Genomic DNA, 12960 nt, shown 5'->3' with positions numbered 1-12960 from the left:
CTATGTCTACAGTATCATATAAACAAAAATTAGTAATAAACTTCTAACTTTCCAAAGAACTATCCCACGCTTGGACTAGTGCATGTTTCAGTTTTAATTAGTTTATAAATGGCTGAATCCTGAATAGCAGTGATGTATAGCAGGAAAAAATCCTTACAAAAAAGGCAAAAAGCAATGTTTTGTTTTGAAGAGATGTTTATTTCACTAACAACACCTGTATTTGTTTCTGTATTATCTGAAAGAGAGTTGCTGTGGACTGAAAGGCTTGCTTATTTAAACTAATCCTGAAAAGGAAAATGAAGTGTGTTTTGGCTTTGAAAAAATGCAACTGCTTAAACCAGTAACTAAACACAGAATATTATGTTCACTAAAAAGAAATAGAACATTGTGTTTAAGGCAGTAAGTCATACATAAGGAAGATTGTAAGGAGGCCTTTCTTGATTTTGCTGATACGTGCCTCTAAAGAGTTAATATTTGTGTAGTTTACAAATTTTGTTGTCAGCATTGTTTTTGTATTAGCAATCTCATGCATGTAAAATGAAGGTGGAGCAGAAATCTGCTAAATGGCTCTTCTTGAAAAGATGACTACTCAATATGTAACCACGCTCCAGTATGTCACCCAAGAACATCAGGACTTCCCATGTTGATTCTCTCAACAAATTTGGTGAAATTTGCTGTGAGCTTCTATATGTTTTTACATGAGATTTTAAAGTAAAGCAGAACTCTCAACTCTCACTGCACAGGATTTTAAAGTAAAACAGTACTCTAAACACACGTTGTCAGGATTCATCTTAAAACACTGCAGCTCTTCAGCTGTAGTTATAAAGATGAGGTAGTGTGCCTATAAATGAATAGGTTGCAAAAAATGAAGAATGCTCATTAGCCTGGTAAAAATTATAATATAAAAGCTGGTTACTTACTGACAAAGTAGCCCGGTGAAAATGAATAGTGGTTACATTTAGGTTGGATATTAGGAAACACTTCTACTCTGGGAGGGTTGTGAGGCATTGGACCAGGCTGCCCAGGGAAGTGGTTGAGTCATTATCCCTGAAGGCATTTAAAAGATGTGCAGATGTGGTTCTCAGGGATGTGATTTAGTGGTAGACTTGGCAGTGCTAGGTTAATGGTTGGACTTGATGATCTTGGAGGACTTTCCCAACCTAAAGGATTCTGTGATTCTATGATTTGTGCCTCATAAGTGATCTTTGCAATGTTTACTTTCTTATTTTTCCTCGTTTTCCTGTAATATAGTATTAATGTATTATAATATTTTTATATGTATGTATGTTTTTGTGATAGACGTATGTATACGGGGTAGAATGACTCAAGTCCTTTAACCGTCACACAAATGATACAAAAGACTGAGATCATGCGTATATTGGGGAAAAATATTGGTGCTTCACAGTTAATTGAACTGGCACAGTTAAACTACTTGAAACTGAATTCAAATAAATCTGAAACAAGATACAGCTTTGACTGTTAGATAGCTCAACATAGAACAGAATACTGTGGTTACTAGTGGATTTTTCACCTCTAATCTTGCTTGCCTTTCTGTAAGATGCACAAGTTCCTTTTGGGCTTGATTCATATGTATCTATAAGTGACTTGGATCAAAAGGACTTCTTCAAAGTAAAGCCTTTGAATGACTTAAAAGTGTACTTTCTCATAGCTCTCATAAAGTAGAGACTTTATCTTAAAACAACATGAGTAAGTCAGTTGCTGTGGGACCAAATTGCTGCATGTAGGTCTCAGAAATATTTGTGTAGTCTAGCTGTGACAGTTGAAATGTGTGCTGATATACTAAAGCAGTAATATTATATACTTTGTGTATACTTACTAACTATCACAAATTCAGCTGCCAGAATTGATTGCATAGGTACGTTAGACTCCTTGTTAGTCTGGAGAAGTTGATTTTTTTTTTTTTCCTTTTACAGGTGAAGAACATTATCTACCACGCAGTGAAAGATGCTGTTGGCACACTGAAGGCTCATGAATCCAAACTAGCTAGATCATAGGAACTGCTAATTCCAAATGCCCTGTGAAGTAAGCCTTTTGCTCACACTATATACAGGGACTGCACGACTGCCTCTGCAGGAGCAGAGGCTTCTCACTAAGAGCTGGTGTGGTCAGTATTACACACACTCTTCAGCCACTGTTTTCTACGCTGCCTCAATGCTGAAGGTCTAATGGAAGGTTGCACTGTTACATGCAGAATTCCAGATTCTAATGAAAGGTGCCATGTCCCTTTCTTGTGGCCTTTTGCAGATTGGAAGAACACGGAAACCACTTGGTGTTCCTGCATATTATAAATAGAAATGGTGTAAAGAGTGTGGATGTTTTTCCTCATGCCTAGTTAGTCTCCACAAAGTTAGAAGGAATTTGCTGGAGGTGGGTTGTCCTACTGCAGATTTAGTTGATAGCTGCTAAAGGAGTGTGACCAACAGTAGCCCAACTGCAGAAATTTAAGTAAACTTCCCATGTGAAATACAGGCCAAGGAAAAAGATAAAGCTATTCTCTGCACTCCCCTTCTTGTAGCCATTTCTCTATACACTGTAGAGTTGCAGAAATAAAGGGAGAACCCACTTTTTTTTTTTTCCCCCAGAAGACTCCAGAAATAGGAGAATTGTGTATTTAGTGAAAAACTAGGTTTGTAGTGAAACAGTTAATATTTCATGAAAGTAGATATTTTTAGTATTTTTGAAGTACCACAACTGTTCTTGGATTTTCAAGGAAAGGCGCATTACATTTAGTCTTCCTTTCAATAAAATAAAGAAATGATTTTTAGAAAGCAGTCCAAAATAGCACAAAAACAGCCAAAGGAGAGTGAATAGAAATTGACACCCCACCTCCCTTGCCCATATTCCTCACCCACTTTCTCTATCCCCATGTCTCCGCTGCTTCCTCAGAAAGAGAAGTGAAAAGAACTATGAACTCTGTTCTCACGTAGAGATGTTGTACATCTCTCCCTGCACTGGTAACTGCAGGCAATAGTTCACCCCAAACCAGTGCTTGCTGAAAACATCTATCCTTTCCAAAAGTGAAGGAAATGTTAACTTTCAGAATCAATTTTGTCCAGAACTATTTTAAGTAAAACGTTTCTGCTTGATAGAACTGTATTCAGAATTTGCTAATGTCAGCATTGATGCAATGGATTTCATTGTCTGGGTACATGGGGAAATATATCTACCTTATATCCAGCTGTACTGTAGTGCCACCTGCAGGCCTGTTAATATGTTCACGGTTATTTCATTTTTTTAAAAATAAAAGTCATTTACTGTAACAGTCTGGGCAATTTCTTTCAGTTTTGGCCACTGATATGCCTGCTTTGAAGTTATCTCAGTTTCTGCTAGTGGTAGTGTAGGTTAGCTGATAATTTCTTGCCCTGGGTCTGGCTTGGGTATTTTAGGCATGGGGTCCCAAATATGTATATGCAGGCAGCATACCAAGCTGTCTCCAGGCTCTTGATTAAAACTAACACATGAGTTAATTTTGGCAGAGTATGTGTCTTGTCATAAACCATATCTCTTGTGCTGTGCTCCTTGCCTCTTGCAATCTTTCTACCAGGCTGGGATTCAGAGGTGCCCTCTCTACTGAAGAAATAGATGGGCTTGTAAAGATTTCTTGGTTTCTGGCCTTGGAGATTGTGATGTCAGTTGCAGTTCTTTTCACTGACCTGTTGGCTGGCAGCATTTCAGGTTGATTGCTTGATTCGAGTAGTTTAATCCTTGGATTCATACCCTTGCAGCTGTCCTTCAAGTATGGGCTATGCCAGTCTTCTGCAGATTAAAAGGATTATCCCAGAGTCATTAAACATTCAGCATCAGTATTACACCTGTTACACAGAGTTTCTTGTGCTCTCCTAATGGACTCTGTGCATACAAACCATTCTCAATGTCTAGTTCTGGTTGAGATGTTTCCCCGTTTTTGCATATGTATCAGCAATTATGGCAGTTAGATGAAGATCATAAGGACAAAGACTTAGCTGTGTGTAATACAATAACTGGGTCATCTGCAGTGCGGTGATCTACAGCAAGAGTTCTGCATCTCATAATGAGCCTTTGTTTGGTTTGAGTCTATCAAACATTGTTTTTGACTCTTGAATTTCCTCTTTAACAATCGTAGAGTACAATTAATCTAAGGCAATATTCAAACAAAAACAGAGGAATGATTTGCACAAAAATTACAGATTAGAATTAAGAAATACATAGCAATCCAAATTTTAGATCATATAAGACAGGAAAAAAATGTAAATTGATTGGTCAAATCAGCTCTAACTTAATATTTGACCATTTTTATCCTTTATCTGGATTGTATAAATCAAGAGGTAGAGGCTACCACTTCCTTTGGCAAGTTTTTCCAAGTAGGTATTTTTTTTTTTTATAAGAGGTACAGATTAGCATTTAGCTAGATTCAGAATCCACTTACCAGTTGTTGTTTGTTTTCTACCAACGTAAGATTTTCAGTTGATTAAAAATGAATTGTCAGCTCCTAGAACTCTGTCCAACTAAATAAAATATAACTGCCACTGTACAACAATTTCAGAATGTTTGAAATAGAATTTTCATATACCATGTATCAGCAAACATACATTTTTGTATATTAATTTAAAATATGTAGATCATATATAAATATATATAATCATATATAAATATATATAACCATGTAGAGAGAGAGACGTATATATTTTTATAAGTGTATATGCATAGTTATATATGTGTCTGTTTATATATAAAATCCCAGACAACTGAGGGGTTGGTTGTTTTGGTTGTGTTTTCTTTCAAACATCCTTAGCTTTTACATGGCATTTATTCTACTGAATGTGGTCTTGCTATTACTAAATGGAACTTCATAAGACAGTGGGCAGGCAGCATTTTTTAATATTAGCTAAAACCTTGCTGTGTCTTGGTATCCTGTGGAACTACAAGCAAATGAGAGAAGGGATTCAGGCTGTTAGAGCTGTTTACCTGCCCAAGTGAATTTAGATTCCATTCACAATACAGAAGGTTAATGTGTGTTCAACCATGCAAAAGGGCATATGCAGCACTGTCATTAAACAGTTTCACAGATACTTCAAAGCATTACACAGGACGCACTCATCTCTTTTTCTCAGTCTCAGATGAAGGGAAAGAAATGCCTTTTCAACCTAACAACTTCATCCCTTATTTGACATTGATTAAAAATACCGCAGTCCACAAAGGTTAATTTTACAACATTTAATAATTTCTCTGTTTATAAACAGTACTCTGAGGAAACTGAACGAGGCAACATAAATGAGAAAGAAAAAAAGTAATACATTGAAGGATGTATAATTCATTTAAAATTCTGATAGATTCTGACGTCACCTCTTGTAGAACCTGGGGATGTGGAATCAGGATAGTATTGAAGGGAAGTTAGGTGTTAAACAGCAAGTTGGATTTACCTGCAATACAAAGATGAAAAGTTTTCAGGCACAGATATTCTTTAAAATGTATTGCATATAGGACTTTCCCTCTCTTTCCTCACTTCTTACGTTGTGAGGTGTTGGTTGAAATGTATTATGTGCTAGTGAATTACTCATGCATCTAGCATATCTTACAAGTATTGTTTAAGTAGAAAATGAGCATGGAACTACACAGCATGGAAGTGAAGCATAGCATAAAAGCACCTGTGGACAATACATCTTACTGGTAAGTAAACCCATCTGACTGTCACCTTCAGTGTTTCCCCTAACTTAAGCCACATCTGTTTGGGTTGCATAGACCTGCTTGTGGTCACTATCTCCCATTGCACCCCAGAGTCTGAAATCAGCCCATAGCTTCCTTTCCTCTTAAGTGGCAGTCTCTGTAAGATCCGTAATCTCAACCACTGAAAAACAGGTGCATACTCCCACTAGGCATTTGAAAAATAACCAGGTACAACTCATCTTACTTTTGTTTATATCCATCTTCCCCCCCACCCCCCTTGGAAGAACTTTTTATTTTATCTTTGTGCTCATATACAGACTCATACAAAAAATGGTAAAGTGAGTTTCAAGATGTAGAATTAATAAAATAAAGCTGCTTTCCGTATGAAGGTCTCTTCTAAACTAAATGGCTTCCAATCACAAAGCAAAACAGGTGAGAAAAGGAAATGCTCTCAGAATAATCTTATCCAGTTCTAGGGCCTTACTTCTACGATGTCAGTTTACATTGTCAATTTACACTTTGTCTCTGTTTTCCTTAGTCCTTTTAAGGTTTGATACTCTTACATTACAAAGTGCACCTTTAAATTTCAGAGGTAGGGCTGCTATTGAGATCTTCCACTTCACCTTTCTTCCTAAGACCATTATTTATTCTGCTGTTTTTTTTCCAGAGCTACTGTGTTCTTCAGCACTGAGTAATTGTCATTTCTATTCATTAGAGCAGCTTCTGCCTGAACCTCAGTTTTGGTAGGATCTCCACATCTGACCTGGCATTGGTGTAAATGTAGCTTTGCTCAAGTTTCTCTAGTCAAGGAAGATAATTTTCCCTTGCCTCATTGTTTAGGCCATAAAATGGATTGTTATTCAACCGTTTTAAACATTTGTAGAACACACATTTGTCATCAGTTACTTCAGCAGTAGTGTATCTGGTTGTAGAAAATACACAGCCTTAATTTGAAAGCAATCAATGAATTGCTTTCCTCGATAAGTCTTACAATCTTAGTTACACAACACTATGCAACATTACTAATAACTTAATAAATCATTCTATTTCAGTTTGACCTACAGCAGTCTTTTGTTACAAAAATAGCTTTTCAGTACCAGCAGCTTCTCCTTGTGAGAAGGTAATTAATTTCTCATTCTTCTTCATGATATGGAAAGAAATAGAGTTCCTTGTTGCTAACTATACATGTAAATTGCTAGCTTAAAATACTTTTCCTGGAGTTGTTCTAAAGCTTAATTTGCCACTTTATAATGGACTCTTGCTTAAGATATTCACAAGACCACCTGCTTTACTAGTGTTGATGTTCATATTTTGTTGTTCTTATCACTATTTATACCTCTCATTGCAAATGTTCCTGCTATTCCTTGGCACATTAAACAGTTTAGAACACTAAGGCACGTTTTCTTTGTGTGTCACATACCCATGCTGCAGTTACTCAGCACTCACAGTCTTTTCATACGTTGTACTCAACAAGTCTCTGAATTTTCTCTGTTTGCATCTTTCACTCACCTGAACATGAGCACATTATTCACGTAACAGAGCTGTTCTCTACCTGGTCCCTGGCACAAAACTCATGGGGATAGAAATGCAATTGTTCTGATGAGGGAAGTGCAGGTTTGTGTTACTTGGATGTGTGAGAGCAGATTACCTTTATCCTATTTGTAGGTCAATTGTGCAATCAGTGGTGTAAATTGTGCAGTCCCTTATGCAATCATATTGTGGCCATTCATATCCAAAAGCAGACTGTGACAAAATGTTCTTTGTCACTGTCTGTAGTGACAGTTTTGTTTTCAGCTCTTGCATGTAATGGAAAGTTGCTGATGTGTGTTTTTCATCATTGCTCATTACCACTGAGGCTCATGCATCTGTAAGAAAATTGTTCCCTAGCAAATCACAGTTCTTGCTCCCTTTCTTTTTCTTTCATTTTTCAGAAAGGCTATTTGGCAAGATTTTGCCATAGTACATTCCTTAGTGTTTTGATGTTTATGTTGTTGGGGGATGGGGAGGGGGTTGTCTTTTTTGTTAGTTAAAGAACTGCACAAGGCTTTCTAGCAAATTAATATATTTTAAAATTGAAATTCAGCTTGTGTAATGGTCATCTTAGTGTGATTCAAAGGTCTGTGTATTGAGCCTGATCAGTCTTTGTCTCTAGTTTCCTTAGGGGTGGCAAAACATTCAACTAACTCCTGCAACGACCGAAAAGGTTGATCCTCTTAACAGTACTCTCTGCTGAGTCACTATAACAACTTTTGCTGCTCAGTTTTCTGGCACACTAGTATGTTTAAAAATACACATGAATAATATTTACTTGTCTCCCCATTCAGACGTGTTTGTACAGGTAAGCAATCCTTTGCCTCTCATCTGTGATTCCTAGGAGCGAGAGCACTAGGCAACAGTGAGTTATCCACGAAACTACAAAGAACAGCTTTCATCACTTAGGTTTGATAACGACCTCTGCTGTATCTGTGAGTTAATTGTTTTACAGACAGTTTTCAGTGAAGCTGAGAGTTTTGAAAAGACTTTAAGTAGCCCATTTATTTGCATCATTTTGACGGCTGTTGTGTAGGGCCTCCTAGAGCAGGTAACTTCTAATTTTGGAAGATGGCTTCTTCCGCCGTCTCTGTTACTGCCTCCTGAAGTGCCTTCAGTCATCACGCTTCTGTCATCTTCTTACGCTGTGCGTGTTACTCTGCTGCCGTCTCTCCAGCAGGTCCCCTTTCCTGCGGCGCTGCCCTCGGCCCTGTCCCCCGGGGAGCGCCGCTACCCCCGCCAGCGGAGCGGGCAGGCACGGGAGCCTCTGCGGCTGCTTCCGGCGGGCCGGGGCCGGGCCGGGCGGGGCGGGGCGGGGCGGCGGGGTCTCCGCGGCGGCACGGGGAGCGATGCGGCCCCTCGGCTCCGCCCCTGTCAGTGCCGGGGCGGGGCTGCGCCTGCTGCAGGAGCCTGCCCGTTAAGAGTCGGCTCCCGCCGCCGCGGAACCCGGCGCCGCCGCCATGGTCTCCTGGATCATCTCCCGCCTCGTGGTGTGAGTGCCGGGGCGGGGGGATGCGCAGGGCCCTCTCGGGGCTGGGGCGCTCCGGGGAGCCCCTGCGGGGCGCGGCCGCCGCCCCCGGTGGGGCCGCAGGTTTCGGCCGCGGGGCGAGGAGAGGGGCCGCGGGGCGGGCGCTGCCTCGCGGTCGCCCGCGGCCGCGTCCCGGCGGGTCCGCGCTGGCCGTCGCGGCCCGAGAGCAGCGCCTTGGCAGGGGGCGGGGGAGCGGGAGCCGCCCAGGGCGGAGGCAGTCGGCGTGCGGGGCGCTGCGGGGCCGTGAGGCGCTGAGGGTTCTGCGCTTTTTGCAGGCTGATCTTCGGCACCCTCTACCCTGCGTATTCCTCCTACAAGGCCGTGAAGACGAAAAACGTGAAGGAATATGTGAGTACGGGTTCGCCGTGTGGGCGCGGTGGTCGCCCCGTCCTTCGCGGCTCCCTGCGAGCCCACGGCCTGGCCCTGGCCCAGTGTCAGGGGCTGCTCGGCCCGCAGCGGCGTCAGGTCGGACGGGCCGCCTGAAGAGCAGCCCTGACAGACTTCGGAGATGTTTCGAGGAAGGACACTTACTGAAATGGGAGGTTTCGAGCCATAAACGTGGGTTTTCTGTGTTTTGTTTTTTTCTTCCCCCTCCAGGAAATATTGGCTGAGGATGGGAAAATGGGAGGAACAGTGTGGTCTGGAAGCATATGGAAGTCCAGGGACAAGTTCTTTTCTCCAACTTTGTTCTTACTTTGTGTCCTTTTACTGCTTTTTCAGTACTGCTTTTGTTTTCTTCTAAAAACCTAAATAATCATGCATGGTTTGTATTATCCTATCAACCTTGCTTGTGATCAGCAATTCCTGTTGGTCAAGACTTCATTCTCATTCCATCCTGGAAACATTTCCTTCTCTCTCTCTCTCTGCCTACGTCATTGTTGCAATTGCCATATTTAAAACACCAAATAGTTTTCAGTGATGCGGTGTGTTGGTTTCTTACAGAAGCGCTGTTCTAAGACGATTAGAGGAGATGAGCTATTTGTTTTATGGATGGGAAGAATTTCTGTGTATTTAGAGCAGTGAATAATCAGATAGAGAAGAGAGGTAACATGGCCGAATAGAATATAATTTGCCAGTATTTCTTTGTGGTGCAGTCTGCAACTCTTCATCCAGTTGGCTCTGTTTGCTGCTTACAAAATGACATGTCAATAGTAAATGTTGCAGGATATGTCTCATTCTGCTTCAGTCCTCTAGAATTGCCTAGGTGTTTCCTATGCATCGGCTTAAAATTCAGCACGTTGGTTTTTGAAGGAGAGAGCAGCTGAGGTAGAGTCTATTCATAGTGGACAGCTTTTAAAACTGCATCATCTAGCTTGGCTGTTTTTTTTTTTTTTTTTTTTTTTTTTTTTTTTTTTTTTTTTTATGCCTTCAGCAGAGAAGTCAAAATCTGAATGTTCAGTAGGCACTGATAATCAATGCAGTGTTTTAAGTGAGTATTAGAGGTATAGTCAGGAATACTATATACTATGATAACATTAAAAACCAAAAGGAAAGCATAAAAGAAACTGAGTAGTTGAATGATCCCGTGACTTCATAATTATCTGGTAGTCTTACTGCTGCTGTTTTCTCTCCTCATTTTCTTTTAGACCAGTTGTCTATGATCTTTGTTGCATCAAAGGCACGTTTTTACTTGGAATTTTTATTTGGCTCTTAAGTGCCTGTCATGGAACTATTGTTTTCCGGTTACAGAAGTTGTGTTAGCTGTAAGGCAGGCCCATTTTTCACAGTTTGAAAATGTGTTGAAATGTGTTGTTGAGAATTTGAGGGATTTAAAAACAAAAACTCTCCTTTTTTAAAACAGCCAGCACACATGGCTTGTTCTGGAGTTCAAAGACCCAGTAAATACAGAGCCTTTGACTTTGTAGATGCTTTACTGTAAAAGCCTGCTTATTTTCTTAGGGTAAGTTGGCTGTTGAGGTACAGAAATGCAACGTGTCTTGCATAATACAAACATACTAATCTGAATTTGTGTTGGTAGACGTCACCTTAATTGCAGCAGGACTTTATTAATCTGATGATTAAAAAGAAATGAGGTCTGGTACTTGAGTATCATAAAGTTGTCATGACATGAATGTCAACTAATCACCTGGTTTTAAGTCCTGCTGGGGCCGATATGGAAAAGAATGACATCTGTTTTTGGCTTTTGTTTAATACTTCATTGTTACAGTTTTCTTGAAGTAGATAGTTCTGGACAGCTGCAATAGAAAATTTCCTTTTTTTTTTTTTTTGTCTTCAATTAAAAAATTAAAATACTGGAGTTAGTTCAAGAAGATATATTCGTACTGCTAAAACTGATCTTATATGTGAATTATTTTTCTTTAAGAGGACTACATCAGAATTAAACATGTAGATGCTGGATTCCAACTGCCCAAATCAGTAATCTTTAGACAGCTTTGTATTTCTCGACAGAAGCAGAAAGACGGGAAAAATGGTTTTGTTAAACTCAGGAAAGGGGGCCAACATCTATTCAAACTGCTTCTCATATGACAAGGCAGTGGAAAATTTGAAAGCTGTGGTCCATAGTTTCAAGCCAGCTGTGTACTACTAAGAGCAAATGCGAGTTGGGGAGAAAGGTCTTGCAGGTGTATATATATGCTAGAGAGTGTGATGTATTGCAGACTGCGTTGATACGGATCAAGATATTACAAGCAGTCCAGCAATGGCATCAGAGTACAGTGCAAACACTTTTTTGCCATGCTGTGATATAGATTTATGTCTTTGAGCAGCCATGACAAATTGCTTCTAGCACCTTAGGCTGTTTTAAAAGTAACTGTTTTCCTTTCACATGTGGTCTGCAGCTTTGGTCAAATCTACATTCCAATAATATGTTTACATTTACTGAGTTTATTTAGGTTCTTGGTGCAAGTTAGCTGAAATTGGTGATCAACTGCTGAGCAACAGAGACTTGACTCTTTTTTAATGGATTGAAAAACAAATACAGCACAGGATTAGTTTTAGAAGATACTAGTAATCTGTGGATAACAAAAATTATAAACGGGGGGGAAAAAAGTGATGCTTCCCTCTTCACCATCCCCCTTGTGTTCTGCTCTTTTAGCATCTGGTAATCTGCACTTCAGGGACTTCTAGAGCTAAAAGTTGAGTCCCTCTCACTTACTTAACTATATTACTTTTTTCTTTGGCTGTAGGGGGTAGGATGACGGCAGAAGGAGACAGGGCAAGCCAGACCCATGCCCAGTGTTGAAGATGTGAACATATAGTACACTTAAATAGTAACATAGCAATGTTTTCTGTTCTTCTCTCTTCCTTTTCTAATACTCCTGAACATTGTGTTACTACTGAAAAACTCTGATGGGGCGGAACTTAGTTTAATCAGGCTGTCTACTGTGACCACTCAAGCATTGTGAGCTAATTTATGTAACGAGAATATTTGTCACATTCTGACATTCTTTTCATTCTGAGAAGTGACCATTTATTTTTACACTTCATTTCCTCTCTTTGGACTAGTTGTTAGTCCTCAAGTGCCTTTACCTTTTATCTTCAGCAATTCAGTTTTTTTGAATGTTTATGTAGGCGTGTTGGAAACTTAGTAAAAACTCCATGACCATTAGCCAACCACTGTAGTGAGAGCTAATGGAAACAAAGACTTCTGCTACAGTTATTTTTTCCTCATAAAAAAATAATTCTGTATTATGTTGTATATATCTATGTATTTAATGCTTACTTTTGTGATGATTGCCTTCATTTTGCATAATACTGAAGTAAGATTTATTGGTACAGAGAGTCTCTGAAATCTCTCACCCACTCAGATCCCCATTTGCCACCTTTGATTTGTCATTATTCACAATTGTTTTTGTACAAGAGCTGATTTATGTTGCTGCATCAAAGAGTTAATCATTAATTTCATAGAGTTGCTTTAGAACTCAAGTCAATAACACCTGTCCTGTCTGAATTGATGATTATAGGCAGGAGGAGAGGGGAACCATAAAATTAATGTTTTGCTACTTTCTGTTGTGAAAAGTTGCACAATAAAATGGAAAATATTTGAAACACTAATCACCTTTTTAAAAGCTGGCTATTGTTTCAGGGTTTGAGGCAGCATTTCTTTTCCTTTTAAGCCTTTTTGGAAAGTTCTGGAGGGTCTTTCAAGAGCAGATCATATTATTTTCCATCACATACAAGTTGGGGAAATATCTGCTTTTACAACACTATTTGCTATAGTAAGACCCTCGCTTACCTGTTCACGTAACTTTAATATGTATGTTAATGTGTGGTTTTAA

At 39.7% G+C, this 12960-nt stretch overlaps 2 protein-coding genes across 10 annotated transcripts in view; both read left to right on the top strand.

Annotated features, from left to right (window-relative positions):
* KDM3B (lysine demethylase 3B) overlaps positions 1-3281 on the top strand; it is a 53301-nt gene extending 50020 nt beyond the window's left edge. For all 3 annotated transcript variants that reach the window (XM_068698450.1, XM_068698449.1, XM_068698451.1), the window contains one exon: positions 1935-3281. In XM_068698450.1, the coding sequence (XP_068554551.1) occupies positions 1935-2015 (81 nt within the window). In that variant the 3' untranslated portion in view covers positions 2016-3281. The remainder of the gene's footprint in view (positions 1-1934) is intronic.
* Positions 3282-8518: 5237 nt separating this feature from the next.
* The window catches only part of REEP2 (receptor accessory protein 2), a 43765-nt gene continuing 39323 nt past the window's right edge, over positions 8519-12960 (top strand). For 3 of the 7 annotated variants that reach the window (XM_068698134.1, XM_068698136.1, XM_068698133.1), the window contains exons 1-2: positions 8519-8686; positions 8998-9070. In XM_068698134.1, the coding sequence (XP_068554235.1) occupies positions 8655-8686; positions 8998-9070 (105 nt within the window). In that variant the 5' untranslated portion in view covers positions 8519-8654. Of the gene's footprint in view, positions 8687-8997; positions 9071-9474; positions 9767-12960 lie in introns of those variants that run through there. The other 4 variants (XM_068698139.1, XM_068698135.1, XM_068698138.1 and 1 more) reach the window with 2 other exon arrangements.

The sequence above is a fragment of the Anas acuta genome, chromosome 14 (assembly GCF_963932015.1).
Source record: "Anas acuta chromosome 14, bAnaAcu1.1, whole genome shotgun sequence".
NCBI classification, from domain to species: domain Eukaryota; kingdom Metazoa; phylum Chordata; class Aves; order Anseriformes; family Anatidae; genus Anas; species Anas acuta.
Note: the sequence above shows the minus strand (reverse complement) of the source record. Positions and strands in the feature narration are given on the sequence as shown.